This window comes from Odocoileus virginianus, unplaced genomic scaffold (assembly GCF_023699985.2).
Source record: "Odocoileus virginianus isolate 20LAN1187 ecotype Illinois unplaced genomic scaffold, Ovbor_1.2 Unplaced_Contig_2, whole genome shotgun sequence".
In the NCBI taxonomy this organism is placed as follows: domain Eukaryota; kingdom Metazoa; phylum Chordata; class Mammalia; order Artiodactyla; family Cervidae; genus Odocoileus; species Odocoileus virginianus.
Window position 1 is genome coordinate 1,659,421 of NW_027224319.1, and position 18,022 is coordinate 1,677,442.

The 18,022-nt window shown below is 46.4% G+C and overlaps 1 protein-coding gene across 11 annotated transcripts in view; it reads right to left on the bottom strand.

Annotated features, from left to right (window-relative positions):
* The window catches only part of ATG7 (autophagy related 7), a 384,864-nt gene that overhangs the window by 185,006 nt on the left and 181,836 nt on the right, over positions 1 to 18,022 (bottom strand). For all 11 annotated transcript variants that reach the window (XM_070463447.1, XM_070463445.1, XM_070463448.1 and 8 more), the window contains one exon: positions 1,544 to 1,624. In XM_070463447.1, coding sequence (XP_070319548.1) covers positions 1,544 to 1,624 — 81 coding nt within the window. The remainder of the gene's footprint in view (positions 1 to 1,543; positions 1,625 to 18,022) is intronic.

The window sequence follows — 18,022 nt, forward strand, 5'->3', positions numbered from 1 at the left end:
GCTCTTTCAAAGAATATAAGGGACGGCAGCTAGCGGATGTGCTTGAGTTCCTTTTATAAACAGTATCTCCGGGGCTAATTTAATTAGAAATAGAACAAGGAAAAAAAATGAGTGTTTGCATTTCACTTAGAGAACCTAATTATCTTCACCTCATTTGACTAACTAGACCTAGATAAAGCCACAGAGAAGTCTCTGACACTTGTGTCAAACAATTTCAATATGAAAATTAATACTGCCAAGTTATTTTGAGACCAATTAGCTCAGACATTCAAAGGGGGAAGAAAAGGTACTGTGCTAAAGAGCACATAATCCTAAAAACTGCATTTCTGAAGACGAAAGTGCACGTAGACATCCTTGAGGCCTTGGCTCAGGCACATAGATATAAGACGCCCTAGAGAACCCACAGGAAGTATGAGCTTGTGGATAACTACCTACAAATGGTAAAGTTTAACTCTCAACATGGACACTTGGGATGCAGAGTGATAAAACCAGAGCTCAGTTTGCTTTTGAAGAAGAAAGAAAGAAAATATCACTTGAAGTTTTTGAGCACCTAAAATTAACCAAATTTATCAACACTGTTGGTCAAATCTGAATTAACTTTTTAGAGAAACTGGTCAAGATGGTGCTTCTCCTAAGCACCATCCCAAGTAAGACCCAAGACCCAAGTAAAATTTTCAAAGACAGCTTGTCATCTCAGAGTGCAGAGACTTTACCCAGAATTCAGTCCTGTTCAGACTGATGTAGGCTACGCAGCAAAGAAGTCCCAAATTATAACGACCCCAACGTTTAGGATTAATAACCCCAATGCCTAACATGGAAGTCTTACCAAGAATCTTGAGTTTTAAAAGCCAGGTTAAATCACTGGGGGTTAGAAGGCTTACAGAGGTTTCCAAAAGGAAGTCAGCTAGAACACACAGTGTATGTGCAAAAATAACTCAGACTATCTCAAGGCCTATTAAAAAAAAATGAGATGCTATGACTGTAGGTCTGAGACACATCAGCCGGTTCCGTTACAACGGGGGACACACCAGCTCTGTTTTTAGAGCCCCTGGAAAGATCAAAGCTGAACGGGCCCTTTTCTTGGCTCCCCAGCCAGGACCCTAATCTCTGTCTACTTTTTCTTTGTTGTTATGTGGAACTCCAAAAGACAACACCATCACGACTGCCTGGTCTCCCTCATCCTCTGAGCAACACTTAAAAAACTGCTCTGTGATGGTCTGTGTGAGCGAGGAGCCCTCCGGGGAAGAACAAAGACGAGAAAAGTTCAAGTCTGAGCCCGCACCAGCCTGCTGCCAGGACAGACACAGAGCTGTAACGGTCTAACTGTCTCTCTCGCTATTCTACAAACCAAACCTTCTCAGGCAGGTTTCCCTGTGAGAATGAACACAGATAAATGAAAACGTAACCCCTTCTGCTTTGGTTTTTTTTTTTAGACCCTCGACCTCCCCCACGAAAAGCCCTCAGCTGGTTTGGGTGCCTCTGGCTGGGAAGGCTGACGGGGCTCATATTAAAAAACAAGCCCCGCCAATGTAGAACGACTTACTTTGGAAGAACAAGCTGTGCATTTGTCAAAGGCCAGGCTGACGGGAAGGACGTTATCAAACCGTGACAGAAATCCTCGTATCTAGAAACAAACAAACAAAAATTCACGTCAAGCCCCGAATGACAGACCTGCAAAGGACATGTGTAGTTTCTGACAAGAAGTGGGGAACAATTCACCTGTACTCTTGACACAGATTATGAACAGATTACTAATGAAAATGGACTTCAATGTACTTTAGTACTTGTGCTAAATAAATCAGTTTTGAAGAACTATACTAGGTCCTTTATTCCATTAAGAACTGGCACACAAGCTTTGCACATATCTTGAGACCTAAACACAAACTGACTCTAAAACATAAAAAGCAAGCTGAAAAATCTGTTGTTTTAATAAATGTCTTCAAATATATAATCAGCCAACTAGTTTATTATGGCAATTCTCACATATGTTACAGTGAATATAGGAGAAATGTGCACTTTAGGATATGGCATTGGGTGGGGCCTCACAAGGCAAGAAGGTCTGTGAACAATAGAAGGTAGAAATGCTCCTAAATGTTTATTGAGTTACTTGCCTGACTTGGAACCCACAGAGATAAAAATGCAAACATTACCAAAAGTATGGGAAAACAGCGCCACCCTGAGCATAAAATTCTGAACTACATCTGATTCTCACTTAAACAGGGTATCAGCCTGGGACAGAGAATGAGATGGTTGGATGGCATCACTGACTCAATGGACATGAGTTTGAGCAAGCTCCAGGAGTTGGTGAAGGACAGGGAAACCTGGCGTGCTGCAGCCCATGGGGTCACAAAGAGTCGGACACGACTGAGCGACTGAAGTGAACTAAGCCTGGGAAATCCCATGGACAAAGGAGCCTGGTGGGCCACACAGTACATGGGGGTCACAAAGAGTCGGACACAAGGTGATAGATTTTCGCTTCCAGCTATAATCACTAGATGGCAGGGGGAAGTGACAGATCTCGGGTTCTAAAATCACTGCAGATGGTGACTGCAGCCACGAAATAAAAACACGCCTTCTCCTTGGAAAGGAAAGCAATATAAACCTAGACAGTGTACTGAAAAGTAGAGACATCACTTTGCTGACAAAGGTCTGTAAAGTCAAAGCTATGGTTTTTCCAGAAGTCATGTACAGATGGAGAGCTGGACCATAAAGAAAGCTGAGCACTGTAGAATCGATGCTTTCGAATTTAGGTGCTGGAGAGCAAACAAGATCGGTCTGATCAACCCAGATCAAATGAGCTGCAAGGAGATCAAGCCAGTCAATCCTAAAGAAAATCAACCCTGAATATTCATTGGAAGGACTGATGCTGAAGCTCCAATACTTTGGCCACCTGATGCGAAGAGCCAACTCATTGGAAAAGACCCTGATGCTGGGAAAGACTGAAGGCAAAAGGAGAAGGGGGTGGCAGAGGATAAGATGGTTAGATAGCATCACCAACTCAATGGACATGAATTTGAGCAAACTCCGGGAGACAGTGGAAGACAGAGGAGCTTGGCTGCAGCCCATGGGTTCGCAAAGAGTGGAACACAACTTAGTGGCTATACAACAGTAAGATATAGTCCGTTTTTACAAACTATGATTTAGGTAATTTGTTCAGATATTATACCTCCAGAACTACACTTGTACCAAAAGAAGAGTTTAAACTTTATCATTTGTTATTGCTGTTCTGTTGTTGCTCAGTCATGTCAGACTCTTTGCAACCCTATGGACTGCAGCACACCAGGCTTTCCTGTCCTTTATATTTATCATATTATTAAAAATACATCTGGTGAAATCTCTGGAGACTCCAGAGGACTCAACATTTATAAGAAGCCAAACAACACAAATCTTCTCCCCAGTTAATTTATTTGATCTTGACAATTGTCCCGCTGATGGGACTCTGGGGAGGGTGAAGAATGTTGGCTCAGGCAAGCAGAGAGTGACTACGCTAAGATTCAGAAGTAGGTCTCCAACTCCAAACCTGCCCGGGCTCCCCACCCTGGGCTCCCCCACCCCACCTCCCGTTCCTCCCTCGGACAGCACAGCTTTCATCTTCCATATGAGGGCTCACCTCACATTTAACAGCCTCACTTGAACACAGCACAACAACCAACCCCCCCACCATCCCACCCCTAGTTCTTGCTGCCTTTAGCCACATTAGCAATTTCTCTGCTACCCACCTCAACCCCAAATCCCAACAAAACCTGGCAAACTTTTTGGGGACAGACCTCCTTCACAGTGTGGGTAATTCTACTAAACCAACAATCTAGCTGCATTTGCACACTTATCAGGGGAAAATCTCACCTTAAAGGAAATGCCCACAGCAATCTTTTAAATGTCGTCATCTATATGTGATGAGATTTCAGTGTAAAGCAAGATCGAAAGAGTGTTTGGTAGAAACGATGAATTAGACAGCTGGGATAAGTAGCCGGCCTCGCGGTGAACCTTTGAAAATGGGACAATCGTGAGTTTCCTGTGTCTTGGGAAGGTGGTGACCATTTCCTCGGCCAGTACTTGAGGCACAAGCAGGGCCCTGAGTCTGCTCTCTGGCTCACCAAGACCGGAGACGGCAAACCGGCAGGAAAAACTTTAACGGCAGACCACAAACGGGCATGTTGACGTTCTCGTGAGGCCTTGAAGTGACAGGACTGAAAAAATTCTCAGACCGAGTCTCCTCAAATCTCAGTGGCTCTCACATTAAATTTACTTAGAAACATTCATCATATGTAGTCTATTTTCCATGAAAATATTCACTGCCGTGGCCTACATGTCAATGGTTCCATATATGCTTCATGAAAAGGTTTCCTGTCTTTTCTTTTCTTCCATGTTGCTAGGATCAAACTTCATGTTGAGCAAAGGAACAGTGGCAATCTGCTAGACGACTGGAGGTGGGGAGACACAGGCCACGGGAAGGGAGACAGTAGAACCAATTAGGAGCAGAAAGCGCGGGAGAGAAAAGGAGAGGAAGGAAGGAAGGAGAGAGGAGATGTAAACACACAGCATAGACGTTGAGCGAAAGGAAGGAGCCGCGTGAACGGAGTGGCTGAGCGGGGGTCCCCAGCACCAATGTTTAGCACCCAGACAGCTCTCTACCAGGAAGCTGTGACTCACTTTCCCAGGAAACGAAGTAGAATAACATCTGTGTGTGAGGCCTTGCAAATTGCCTATGCTGGATCAGAAGGCTCAGAACTCCAAACTAATTCCAGTTTCAGGAGATCTAAGAGATGAAAGCCTCTTCTCACAGCGGCTGCGACAGACTCCTAACAGGGCCCTCGGCGGGAGAGCGCGCTCCCGGCACCCTGGGGTGGACTGAGGCTCCGGGCTCAGCTCTGAGGGGCCCCTTTCTCAGCTTCCTGTGCATGCTCAGTTGCCCAGCTGTGTCCCACTCTTCTGTGACCCACGGACTGCAGCCCGCCAGGCTCCTCTGTCCATAGGATTTCCCAGGCAAGAATACTGGAGTGGGTTGCCATTTCCTACTTCAAGGGATCTTCCTGACCCAGGGATCAAACCCTCGTCTCTTGTGTTTCCTACACTGGCAGGTGGATTCTTTACCACTGGCGCCACCTGGGAAGCCCCATCGGCTTCCTGTGACGTGAAGTTGCTCAGTCACGCCCAACTCTTTGCGACCCCATGGATTGTAGCCTACCAGGCTCCTCCGTCCATGGGATTTCCCAGGCAAGAGTACTGGAGTGGGTTGCCTTTTCCTTCTCCAGGGGATCTTCCCAACCCAGAGATCGAACCCTGGTCTTCCACGTTGCAGGAGACACTTTACCATCAGCTTCCTAGGGTGACCAAATACAGCAGAGAATTCCTCATACTGGCACTCAAGGGCCCCTAATCTGGGCCCATCCTGCCTTTCCGATTATGTCCTGCATTCAATCTTTTCACAGGCTTCATATACACGACTACTAAGCTCAAAGCCAACTTCCCCCCAGACAATCTGCCATCGCTGGCCTTTGTTGTTCATTCACTCAGTCGTGTCCAACTCTTTACGACCCCATGGACCGCAGCATGCCAGGCTTCCCTGTCCTTCATTATCTCTCAGAGTTTGCTCAAACTCATGTCCCTTGAGTCAGTGATGCCATCCAACCATCTCATCCTCTGTCATCTCCTCCTCCTCCTGCCTTCAATCTTTCCCAGCATCAGGGTCTTTTTCCAATGAGTCATCTCTTCACATCAGGTGGCCGAAGTATTGGAGCTTCAGCTTCAGCATCAGTCCCTCCACTGGATATATTCAGGATTGATTTCCTTTAGGATTGATTGCTGGCCTTATCTCATGCCAAACTCTGTGACTCAGTGCTCTTCCTTTTGGAAGCAGCTATATATCCAAATCTCCAGCTTCCATAAAAGCTACTCAAGGTCAAACACATCCCTTTCATAAATCCTAAAAAGCAGACACACTACTTTGCCAGCTAAGGTCTGTCTCATCAAGGCTATGGTTTTCCAGTAGTCATGTATGGATGTGAGAGCTGGACTGTGAAGAAAGCTGAGCGCCAAAGAATTGATGCTTTTGAACTGTGGTGTTGGAGAAGACTCTTGAGAGTCCCTTGGACTGCAAGGAGATCCAACCAGTCCATCCTAAAGGAGATCAGTCCTGAGTGTTCTTTGGAAGGACTGATGTTGAAGCTGAAACTCCAATACTTTGGCCACCTGATGTGAAGAGCTGACTCATTTGAAAAGACCCTGATGCTGGGAAAGATTGAAGGCAGGAGAAGGGGATGACAGAGGATGAGATGGTTGGATGGCATCACCGACTCAATGGAGATGAGTTTGGGTAAACTCCTGGAGTTGGTGATGGACAGGGAGGCCTGGCTTGCTGTGGTCCATGGGGTCTCGAAGAGTCAGGCACGACTGAGCGACTGGACTGAACGCATCCCTTGACTTAGAGATTATGCCTTCAATATGTGAAATTCTTCTTTTTGGTATTTATCACCAAAATACCTTGTGCAATAGTTATTTCTTTAAAATAAAATAACAGGGGTATTGAGATTAAAATTCACGTACCATAAACTTCATCTTTTTAGAGTATACGATTCAGTGGCTTTTAGAATATTCATGGAATTTCATAACCATCAGCAATATCCAACTTCAGAACATTTTCATCACCCTCAAAAGAGACTTGGAGCCCATAAGAAATTAGCCCCATTCTCTACTTTTCCCAGACGCTGGCAACAACGGATCCACTCTCTGGGCTTCCCTGGTGGCTCAGGCCCATCATGCCTTTCCAATTATGTCTTGCACTCAGTCTTTTCACAGCCTTCGTGTATACAACTACGAAGCTCAAAGCCAACTCTCCCCCCAGACAATCTGCCATCGCTGGCCTTTGTTGTTCAGTCTGTTTTCTATTTCTAGAAAATAGAAATCCTCTATTTCTACTGATTTGGCTAATTTGCCTATTGACTATAAATGGAATCATACATGACTGGCTTCACTTGGCATATTGTGTCATGTATCTGTACATCATTCCTTTTCATTGCTAAATACCATTTGGTTACATGGATATACCATATTTTGTCTGTCCATTCATAAGCTGAAGAACATTTCCATTGGGTATAAACAGAGTGGAATCAATGAATCACAAGGTAACTATAATACATGTTTAACAGTTTGAGGACCCAAGTGATTGCACCATATTTCTTTTCTGCAACAGGGTTATTTTTCCACCTCTTGTCTTTTGAGGATAGCCATTATTCTAACGAACGTGAAGTGGTATCTCACTGTGCTTTTGATTTGTATCTCTCTAATAACTAGTAGTGATGAGCATTCTTTTCATGTGCTTCTTGACCATTCATTCTATCTTTCTTTGGAGAAATATCGATTCAAATTCTTAGCCAAATTTTATTAGAGCTTCTTTGATGTGGACCATTTTTAAAGTCTTTGTTGAATTTGTTACAATATTACTTCTGCTTTATGTTTTGGTTTTTTTGGCTGCAAGTAACTGTGAGGTCTTAGCTCCCTGATCAGGGATCAAACCCGTCACCAACCCCACACCCACACCCCCCACCCCCCCCCACACACACATTGGAAGGCGAAGTCTTAACCATTGGACCTCCAGGGAAGTCCTGTTGGCAAAAAAAATTTTCCTTTAAATACTCATTTTTTTGGGCTGCATTGGGTCTTAGTTGCTGCATGTGCAATCTTCACTGCATCAGGGTGTGGGATCTTCTGTTGTGGCACATGGACTCCCTAGCTGTGGAGCACGGGCTCAGTAATTGAGGCACATGGTTTTAGTTGCTCTGCCGTATGGGGGACTCTAGTTCCCCAATCACGGATAGATGCCAAGACCCCTGCATTGCAAGGCAGATTCTTAACCACTGGACCACTGGAAAGTCCTGGCCACATTTTAAATTGGGTTATTTTTCTTTTTATTGTTGAGCTGTTCAGAGTTCTTTATATATTCTGGATTTAAGTTTCTTACAGATTTATAACTCTGCAAATATTTTCTCCCATTCTGTGGAGAAAATAACAGGTTTATTCTGATAAAATCATATATAACAAATCACTTCTCAATGTCATGAAGACTGATAATGTTTTCTTCTAGTTTGATAGTTTTAGCCCTTCCATTTAGGTCTATGATCCACTGTGAGGTGATTGAGGTGATTTTTGCACGTGGTGTGGGGTAAGGGTCCAAGTTTATTCTTCACATGTGGAAATCCAGTTGTTCCAATATTTTGTTGAAAAGACTCTTCTTCTTCCCCCAAGTGCACTCTAGAAACGACCATAAAGGTAGAAGAGCTCATTTCTGGGCTCTCATTTGTCTTGTTGATCTATATATCTATCCTTATGTAAGTACTACACTTTTAAAAAACGTGGGCCGTTTTTAAAGTCTCCATTGAATTTGTTACCATAATGTTTCTGTTTTATATTTTGATGTTTTTCTTTTGGCCAGGAGGCATATGGAAACCCTGACTGGCGATCGAACCCACACTCCCTGCTTTGGAAAGCAAAGTCTTAACCACTGGACCACCAGGGAAGTCCCTAGACAGTCTTGATTACAGTAGCTTTGTAGTAAGTTTTGAAACCAGCAAGTGAGAGTCTTTCAGCTTTGTTCATCTTCAAGGTGATTTTCACTATTCTGGGTCCTGTGCTTTGCCATATGAATTTTAGAATCAGCTTGTGTAGTATAATTACCTAAAATTTTATTCTTTATCTCACTTGCTTTTACAGGGCAAGATACAAGTCCAACTATTTGCATTTGTCCATAGCACAGTGATGTGCACATAACAGATACTGATTATTAATTATGAAATGAATGAGAAAACACAAACATCCAAAAGCCAACCAACTTATTCATGTCTGAAATATCCAGAGAAAACTACAGCCCTGGTAGCTCAGCTGGTAAAGAATCCACCTGCAATGCAGGAGACCCCAGTTTGATTCCTGGGTTGGGAAGATCCGCTGGAGAAGGGACAGGCTACCCACTCCAGTATTCTTGGGCTTCCCTGGTAGCTCAGCTGGTAAAGAATCTACCTGCAAAGCAGGAGACCCAGTTTAATTCCTGGGTTGGGAAAATCCGCTGGAGAAGGGACAGGCCACCCACTCTAGTATTACTGGGCTTCCCTGGTGGCTCAGCTGGTAAAGAATCTACCTGCAATGCAGGACACCTGGGTTCAAAACCTGGGTGGGAAGATCCCCTGGAAAAGGGATTAGCTACTCACTCCAGTATTCTGGCCTACAGAATTCCATGGAAAAAGGATCCTGGGGGGCTACAGTCCATGGGGTCACAAAGAGTCGGACACATCTGAGAGACTTTCACTCTCATCCCAAATGAACCAAAAAAACACACCCCATCTTCCCATCATTCACATTTTCCAAGTAATTTGAAACCCATCTCCATCAACAATGCTTTAAATTCACAGTATTACAAATGCACTGAGCTCACACAACATGCTCTGTATTCCCTAATATCTTACAAGAAATGCTTAGAATTTAAAAACTGGAGGTTGCCGCTTAAAATTTTAGCATCTTCCTTAGACAGGCATTAAAATCTCAGAGCAATCTAAAATCCAGGCACCTGATGCAAAACCTGAATAAACATATTGCACCTGTTCAGAGAGGCCAGGCACCAATTCACAGCCAAACAAGTTAAAAGGGGATGTCCTTGATGGTCCAGCTGTAAAGAATCTGCCTTCCAATGCAGGGGACAGGGGTTTGAGCCCTGGCCAGGGAACTAAGATCCTACACGCCACAGGGCAGGGCAACTAAGTCTATGCATTGCAATGAAGAGCCTGGGCAGCTAAATAAATACAGGTTTAAAACAAAAAGCATAAGAAGTTTGCTCTATACACTCACCATCACCTGTAAGACGTCAGAAGATCTAGGGACTCCGTCAGCAAGCCTCTAGTTCTTTCCACGTTTTCTGTGCACAACCCCATCACATCCAGCTACTTTAGCCACGTCTAAACTAATGCCTAAATGACAAGGCTTGACAAAGTGATCTCTCCATCCACACAAAGGCCTGGTGACACTGCTCAAGACACAGACTTAAAAAAAAAAAAAAGACACAGACTTCCACTTTGGGGACTGCACACAGCTTACTCTAAACTCTTAATCAATTACTAATATCTGCTGTCAATCTTTTCCTACAGGAGACTGTGTTAAACAGCTATTTTTAAAAATCTGATTCAACCCATAATAAAAATAAGCATATGACAGAAAACAAAAGCACAAACAAAAAAACCATTGGTCCTCCCATAGCGCACTTAACGCCCATTTTCCTAAGTTTTTAAAATACAGTATTTACATACTTAGCTTCATTTTAAACAGCCTCCCCTGAATAATACTGGCTTCTCATTATTCCCCCTCCCCAGAGAGGGGGGAAACTGCCAATTTCACACACACACACACACACACACACCTCCACCCCCCTCTACCTAGCTTTGTGGCTAATAAGAGGTATTCTTTAGCACTGACAAACGTTGCCTGCATCCCTGCATGTTTTGTTTTTTTAATTTACAGTGATGACATTTTTATTTCCCTTTAATACTGAAAAGAACAAAAAAAATATTAAAGTGGCCCATATGAAAATCAGACCAGTGGGGATATTACCCTGGAAAAGACACAAAGTCAATTTTGGGGGTGAAGGAAATGCTCCAGGTCTTGTCTGTGGCAGTGATGGTCATACACAAGAGTACACACCTGTCAAAACTCACTAAGCTGCATATTTAAATGAGTGTATTTGACTATATATATATTGTACCTCCAGAAAAGATGAGTTAAAAAAAAAGCTAATAACCTTATTAACAGGTTCCAAACATTACAGAAAGGTACAAAATGAAAACCATCAAGTCCCTATTGCTCCCAACCCCTCTGCCTCAAAACAAAACAAAACCTTCAGCATTAGTTTCCTGTGTAGCCTTCTAGAGGGAAAAAAAAACTGTTTTAGGAAGAAAACAGCTTTATAATATGTGTCTCTGCTGTGCTGTGCTTAGTCGTGCAGTCACGTCTGACTCTTTGTGACCCCATGGACTACAGGCTGCCAGGCTCCTCTGTCCATGGGGATTCTCCAGGCAAGAATGCTGGAGTGGGTTACCATGCCCTCCTCCAGGGCATCTTCGCAACACAGGGATCGAAGGTCTCCTGCACTGGGGGCGGATTTTGACCCTCTGAGCTACCAGGGAAGCCCATCTCTTTGCTACCCCGAGTATTTAAAAGCCCCACACAGGAACGATGGAGTCTAGGAGGAGGACAATTACCTGCAGCTTCCTGGCCCCGTGCCCTCTGTCACCCCCAGGCCCCACAAAGGGCAGAAGCAGCTTGCTTTGAAATCCCCATTGTCAAACAGCAGTGAGACGAGGCGCTAGGTCGTATTTGGGTTTGGCTAACAGGGCCTGATACAAAGAACTGACTCATCTGAAAAGACCCTGATGCTGAGAATGATTGAAGGTGGGAGGAGAGGGGGACGACAGAGGATGAGATGGTTGAATGGCCTCACCGACTCAATGGACGAGAGTTTGAGCAAGCTCCGGGAGTTGGTGACGGACAGGGAAGCCTGGAGTGCTGCAGTCCGTGGGGCTACAGAGTCGGACACGACGGAGCGACTGAACTGAACAGGGCCTTACGCTCCCGTCCTCAGGAGGAGTAAAGGTGCGCTCAGAGATGACGTAAAAAGCAAAAAGCCGCAGAGCAGGTGGGTCCCAGGAGAGTGGGGGGTGGCCCCACCCATTAGGTGCAACTGTGCGTGTCTAATTAGCCCCACCAGCTGGGGGCAGGGGTCTGCCTGGGACCAGGAGTCAAGGGCCCTTTTGGAAGGAGAGCGAGTGTCCATGGGAGTATGAAACTTAAAAAGTATGTTCAAAGACCAGGATTCGGCTTGTGTTAACTTGACAGACTATGTACTTTGTCCCATAGGATGCCATCAAGAAGCCATTTTTACAGACTGAAGCCGAGTCGTCGTTCTCAAATGCCGAAGGTCCCTGGAGGTTGTCATGCAGTGGACCTGGAATGGGGCTGGGGATTCTGACACGGCTCCCAAGGAGAGTCTGACACACCAGATGGGGGAGCCCCTGGATTAGGCTGTCTTCCACTTAAAGGCTCAAGGGCTCCAACTCTGTACCCAGATCCACTAACACCTCCTCCGGTCTATTCTCTGTGCAGCAGCCAAACCTGAAACCTGACCACGTCCCGGCTCAGCTTATGACTTTTCAAGGGCTTTTTGCGGCCCCTGGGTACATGGCCTGTGAGGTCCTGCCTCCCCTGCTACCCCCAATCCCTCCACAGAAATGACGGCTCCCTCCCAGCCTAGGAGGTGGTATAGGAGGGCCTGTCCCGGCATCACGTGGAAATGGTGGTGGAGGGACTGAGCCAAGGACCAGCATTTATTAGATGCCCTCCCTGTGACATCCCTGGGGGCTCGGCAGTGAAGAACCCGCCCACCAATGCAGGAGAGGCAAGTCTGATCCCTGGGTGGGGAAGATCCCCTGGAGAAGGAAATGGCACCCCACTCCAGTATTCTTGCCTGGGAAATCCCATGGACAGAAGAGCCTGGTGGGCTGCAGGTCCATGGGGTCACAAAGAGTCAGACACGACTGAGCGACTAGATAACAACATCCGTGTGTCTGGCTCTGTGGAGTGTCTTCACATACTCCTCTCGCGGTTGTCTCACTACTATCCTGTGACCTCCCTGTGTTCCAGACAAAGAGATCGAGGCTCAGGGGGTGGCCTGGCTTGCCCAAGATTCCACAACCACCACATAGCAAAGCCAAGGATCTGAGCTCTCTTCTTTCTCTCCAAAGTGCAGGGGGAACGCTGGAAAGCAAGGAGAAGGTAGCGAGAAAAGAAGGAAGACAGAAAAAGACCAGAGGAACTAAGAAACAAAGAAACAGACACCCTCCCCAAACCAGAAACTCAAGATGAAGATGGCTGCTATCAGGGTCTGAGTGGACTAAACTATCTTTGGTCATTTATGCCTAACTGGCCACAAAATAAATAGATCAGGAATAGGAAGGGGTCCCATCCACTGGGCCACCCCTGGTGGTATTTACACCTAAGCTGAGTTAAAAGCAGCATGGAGCCCCAAGCCCACCTCGCCTGGATGGGAAGTGAAGATCCAAGGCCAGAAACAAACAGAAACAGCTGCTCTGAGAAGGCACAGTTGCAGCCACAGTGGGGACCTCCTGCTCTAACCTCACACTGGTTTCCAGCAGGCCTGGCAATACTTCTGGAGCTTGGAGTTTGCGTAAGTAAGAACTAAATCCAAACTCCACGAGGCTCTTGGATGTTGAAACGAATCTTAACCAAATTCAACGCCAAAACAGAGTTTAGCAATTTTAAAACCCTAGTGCACCACAGAGGTCTTTGTTTTGGACAGTGGCTCCAACAACCGCCACTGAGCCGCCACCACTCTCATACAGAGGCCCCCGAGGTGCAGAGGCAGCAAGCTGGAAATGAGCCGGCATCGTCCTTGGAAAAACACTGCAGGATGGGACTAATCCCTCCAGCCCTTCCCTACACACTCACTGCTTCTGGAGTTTTATGAGATTCCTTGTAACCTCCTTTTTAGGAGAGTAGATAAGCTCCCACTTTACCATTTTAATGAAAAGTGAAAGAAGGGACTTTTCCTGGTGGTCCAGTGGTTAAGAATCCACCTTGCAGTGTAGGGGAAAGTGGGTTCAAGCCCTGGTCAGGGAACTAAGATTCTTTACATGTGTGTGTCTGACTCTTTGTGACCCCATGAACTATATAGCCCACCAGGCTCCTCTGTCCATGGGGATTCTCCAGGCAAGAATACTGGAGAAGGTTGCCATGCCCTTCTTGGGTGTGCTAGTATTTAGAAACTATAATTTAACCTGTACATTAATCCCAGTGTATTATTATGCCCATTCCAGTAATTTAAAATATGAAGTTCGGAAAGGACCAGTAACATGCCCAAGGTCACACTGACAAGTGGCAAGAACCTCCTCAAACCCCTTTTGTCAAACGAGCTGATGAAAATGAAGAGGCAAAGTTGGGATTCTAATTGGCTCTGTATGATCACAGAGCTTCAGGTTCCCTGCCATGTGGGCTTCCCACACAGGACAGCCTTATCAGGCGAGTGAAACCTGTGGGGCATGAGTGACCTCCTTCAGCTGATGAAATTATACCCAAGCTGGAACTTCCCTGCTGGTCGCAGTGGTGAAGAATCTGCCTTCCAATACAGGGGATGAGGGTTCGATCCCTGGTCCAGGAAGATCCCACATGCCGTGAGGCAACTAGGCCTAAGCACCTCAGCTACCTGAGTCTGTGTTCCAGAGCCCAGGAGCCACAACTACGGAGCCCACAGGCCCGAAGGCTCGCAACGAGAGAAGCCCATACGCTGCAACTAGGGAGCAGCCCTTGCAGCAGCGAAGGCCGAGCACAGCCAAATAGAAAATAAATTTTAAAAAATTTAAAAACAAAACAAGAAAAACAGACATCTTATTAAAAGGTAATGGCCTGAGAATTCGTGGGGCACAGCGTGTGCAGACAGGCCGAGGCGCGGCTGGAGCCCACAGCTCCAGCTCAGCTTTCGTCTCGGTGGGGAGATTTCCCAGGCTGGTCCCTCTACAGGTCCTGCCCTAGTTTGGGCTTTGTCCTATTTTTCTGAAATTAACTAAAAGGAAGAACTCAAGAGCCCAAAAGAACCATGGGGTTGGCAAGACCAAACCCCTAGGAGGGGCATACCCATCAAGGGTCTTTGTTGAGTAGTGCTTGAGGACGAGAGTACCTTCACACAAAGACTGAAAAGGTGAACGGCCTTGTCCACAGTGGGATGAAAGTGGGAATGCTAGATTCACGACCGTGGTGTTTGGACAACTACTGAATCGCCACGAGGCTTTTCCTTCTCTGAGGGATGTCCAGGAGCTATATCGGCTGCAAATCTCCGTCACATCTGTCTCACCAGTCTGCACAGCAACCACCCGGTGATGTCAGGAGTCGCAGTTTTTTGCTAACTCCTGAACTGCGCCTCCCACAAAGAACCAGAAAAGGAGGGGTCTGGCCTCACAGAACTCAGTCGTGACCCCAGGAGCCAGGAAAAAGACAAGCTTCTTTAAAAAATAAAATTAAATAAATAAAAGATCCCACTCATCGAGCAGCAGAGGGAACGACAGCATGCTAAGATCAACAGTGACAAAGTTCTCTCTACAAAAGAAGCCAGACTCCAAAGAGCATGTACCATATCATTTCATTTAGAGAGTTCAAAATGAGACAGAAGTTTCCTGAGGTGTTCAGAGTCAAGAGAGGCTTGTCTCTGACTGGAAGGGAGGCCATGATAACTGGAAGAAGCATGAAACGGGCTGTGGGGGTGCTTGACAAGATTTCATTTTGATGTGTGTGCTGGGTACACACGTGGTATTCATTCTATGATAATCCAAGTTGTTCATTTCATGATCTGTGTGATAGTGTGCATTTTATATGTGGATAAAAATGACAAATTAAAAGCGCATTACAGACAGAAAGGGGCTTATACTCATGGTCATCTGCTTGTAGAATCCTGGTTACATACAATGGGCTGGAGGCTTTTTGAAAAGCACAAACCCATAAGCCTATTTTCTCACCTTCAAATGGTTTCTTCACGGTTTTCAAATGCAGTAAGAGGTTTTGGGGTTTTTTTTCCCCCCAGGCTGGGTATCACTGAATTTCAGGGCCTTCATGAAGACTTTTCCTGCACTTGGCCTGTCTCTGGATGAGCCAAAGCCTGCCTGTGGGCCTACAGAAAGATAGACTAAGTCACCCCCAGGTCTCCCAGGTCTGACCCCGGGGAAAGCAGAGACATGAGAGCAGGAAGTGAAGCAAGCTTCCCCAGATTATACGACCGACTGGCTGGTGGGTGGGCGGCTTTGGGATTCTCCATTCAAGGACTATCACTTTTCTACTACATCTCATTCCACGGGGGCCAATTAATGAATGCTCTCCTTCGGGGAATGGAGCAAACCGAGCCTGGGGATGTCCTGGGCTGCCCTCTGTATACAGCACACACAGAGGGGCTCGGGAGCTCCTCCCCGACAGGAAGTCACTTGTCGGGGAGAGCCGGGAAGGGGACAGTGCCGGTGCTGAGTCTGCACTGCAACACAGCCCAGCATGTTCATGGAAATGCCATGTCTCCTAGTCAAAGCACGGTTGCTTACATGGACTCACTCCACTTCAAAAAGAAAAAAAAAAAAAAGAGGGAAGAAATGTAAAGCCTCTAAGTAGGGACCACACAACCCTGAATAATCGTAGAGTTCTTTCCCCACTGTCTTTTTTAGAAAGTGGCTAAAAATAAAGGCTTGACACTTGAAATAATGTAAGCAAGCAGTCACCCGCACGCACTGGGCCTTTCCCATATATGGCTGCATTACCCTTCAGCCTTTGAAAAGGCCAAATGAAGAGATGGCCAACAACCAAAATAATCCTTCAGACGCTGGAAAACGAGGAGAAAGAAGTGGGAGAGTGGGTGACTGACAAACAATCGCCAGGCCCCACAGGGGTGAGTAACGCTGAGGAGGATTAGTTGCCATAGTACTTGAAAAACATGGGCACGCGTCTTGACACGGGACCCCTTCTATAAAGACTCTTGTTTTGCCCTCTGGCCTCAGCACCTAGAAAACCACAACTGTGGTAATTTAACATCAAGGACTTCAAGACAGAAACTGGTGCGGGGGCATGACTGAAAATTTAATTAAGGCCCTTCTTAGTGTGAGATCTGTGAAGGAGGGGAGGGCACACCTCAAGGTCAGCGACTTGTGAAGAGAGGCGAGGGTGGGGATTCACGTGAGCACGTCCCCAGCAGAGGCCGGCTCTGGAAGGTTGCTTCCTCATCATGGGGCTCAGCACAGGGTCTGCTGGGTCCTACTTGAGGTGCTTCTGCAGAAAAGGTTAACCTATTCATGTCATACAAATGCCCTCCTGAACGAGGGAGGCTGGAAAAGTCCCATTTGCGTGGTGTTTCATGGTTCACAAAGCCTCATCATTTTAGACAGTTCTGGACACGAGGTCGAGCACCTGGTGTGGACACTGAGGCTCGGGGAGGTGAATGACCTAATGTGAGGCTGTGACGGGCGACTTGTGCAAGTGGCCCAGAGTGGTGACTTGAAGTGAAGGGAGAAGACTCTGAGAGTCCCTTAGACTGCAAGAAGATCAAACCAGTCAGTCTTAAAGGAAATCAACCCTGAATATTCACTGGAAGGACTGATGCTGAAGCTCCAATACTTTTGCTACAAAATGCAAGTAGCCGGCTCATTGGAAAAGACCCTGATGTTGAGAAAGACGGAAGGCAGGGGAAGGGGGCGACAGCGGACGAGATGATTGGACGGCATCACTGAATCAATGAGCACGAATCTGAGCAGACAGCTGGATACAGCAGAGGACAGAGGAGGCCAGTGTGCTGCAATCCATGGGGCCGCAAAGAGTCAGACATGACTTAGTGACTGAACGACAACTCCCCATGTGCAGGCCAGGGCCGCTTCCACTCAAAAACCTCAGACCCAGCCCTGGTCAGAGTGCCATGCTGAGGTTTGGATTTCAGCACACCCACTACTCTCTATGAAAGGGGACAAGTAACTTCCTGTCTTCTGATGTAGACCCTCAACCAGAAAACGACAGGGCAGGTGTGCGGAGGCAGAGAGAAAGGTGAATAAGGTTGGCATGAATCACCCTGCTCTCTGCACCCATCTGGGGGTCTGTCCTCACGGCCCCCCAGATAGGACTGTCGGGCACTCTCACTGCTGCTTTCATGAGACGGCCCTCCTCTACACAGTGAAATACACACACGCACAGAACTCAGATGACTTCCAAGACCAGAAAACCTCCAAAAGCATGGTCACAAAAACTGGTGCAGAGGGAGCACAAACTTAACTTTTTCATTCTCTTTCACTCTCTATGGCATGGGCCTTCCTTAGGAAGCCTCAGATTCTTTTTCTGAAAAGACGCCCTACTTTTTGGTGACACTGTGTACTTCTAATGGTCTTACCGTGCATGCCCGGAAAGGCTGTTCTTTGGCTGAGGAGTCGATGATAATAACAAACAACAGCAACAAGCTGGCAGC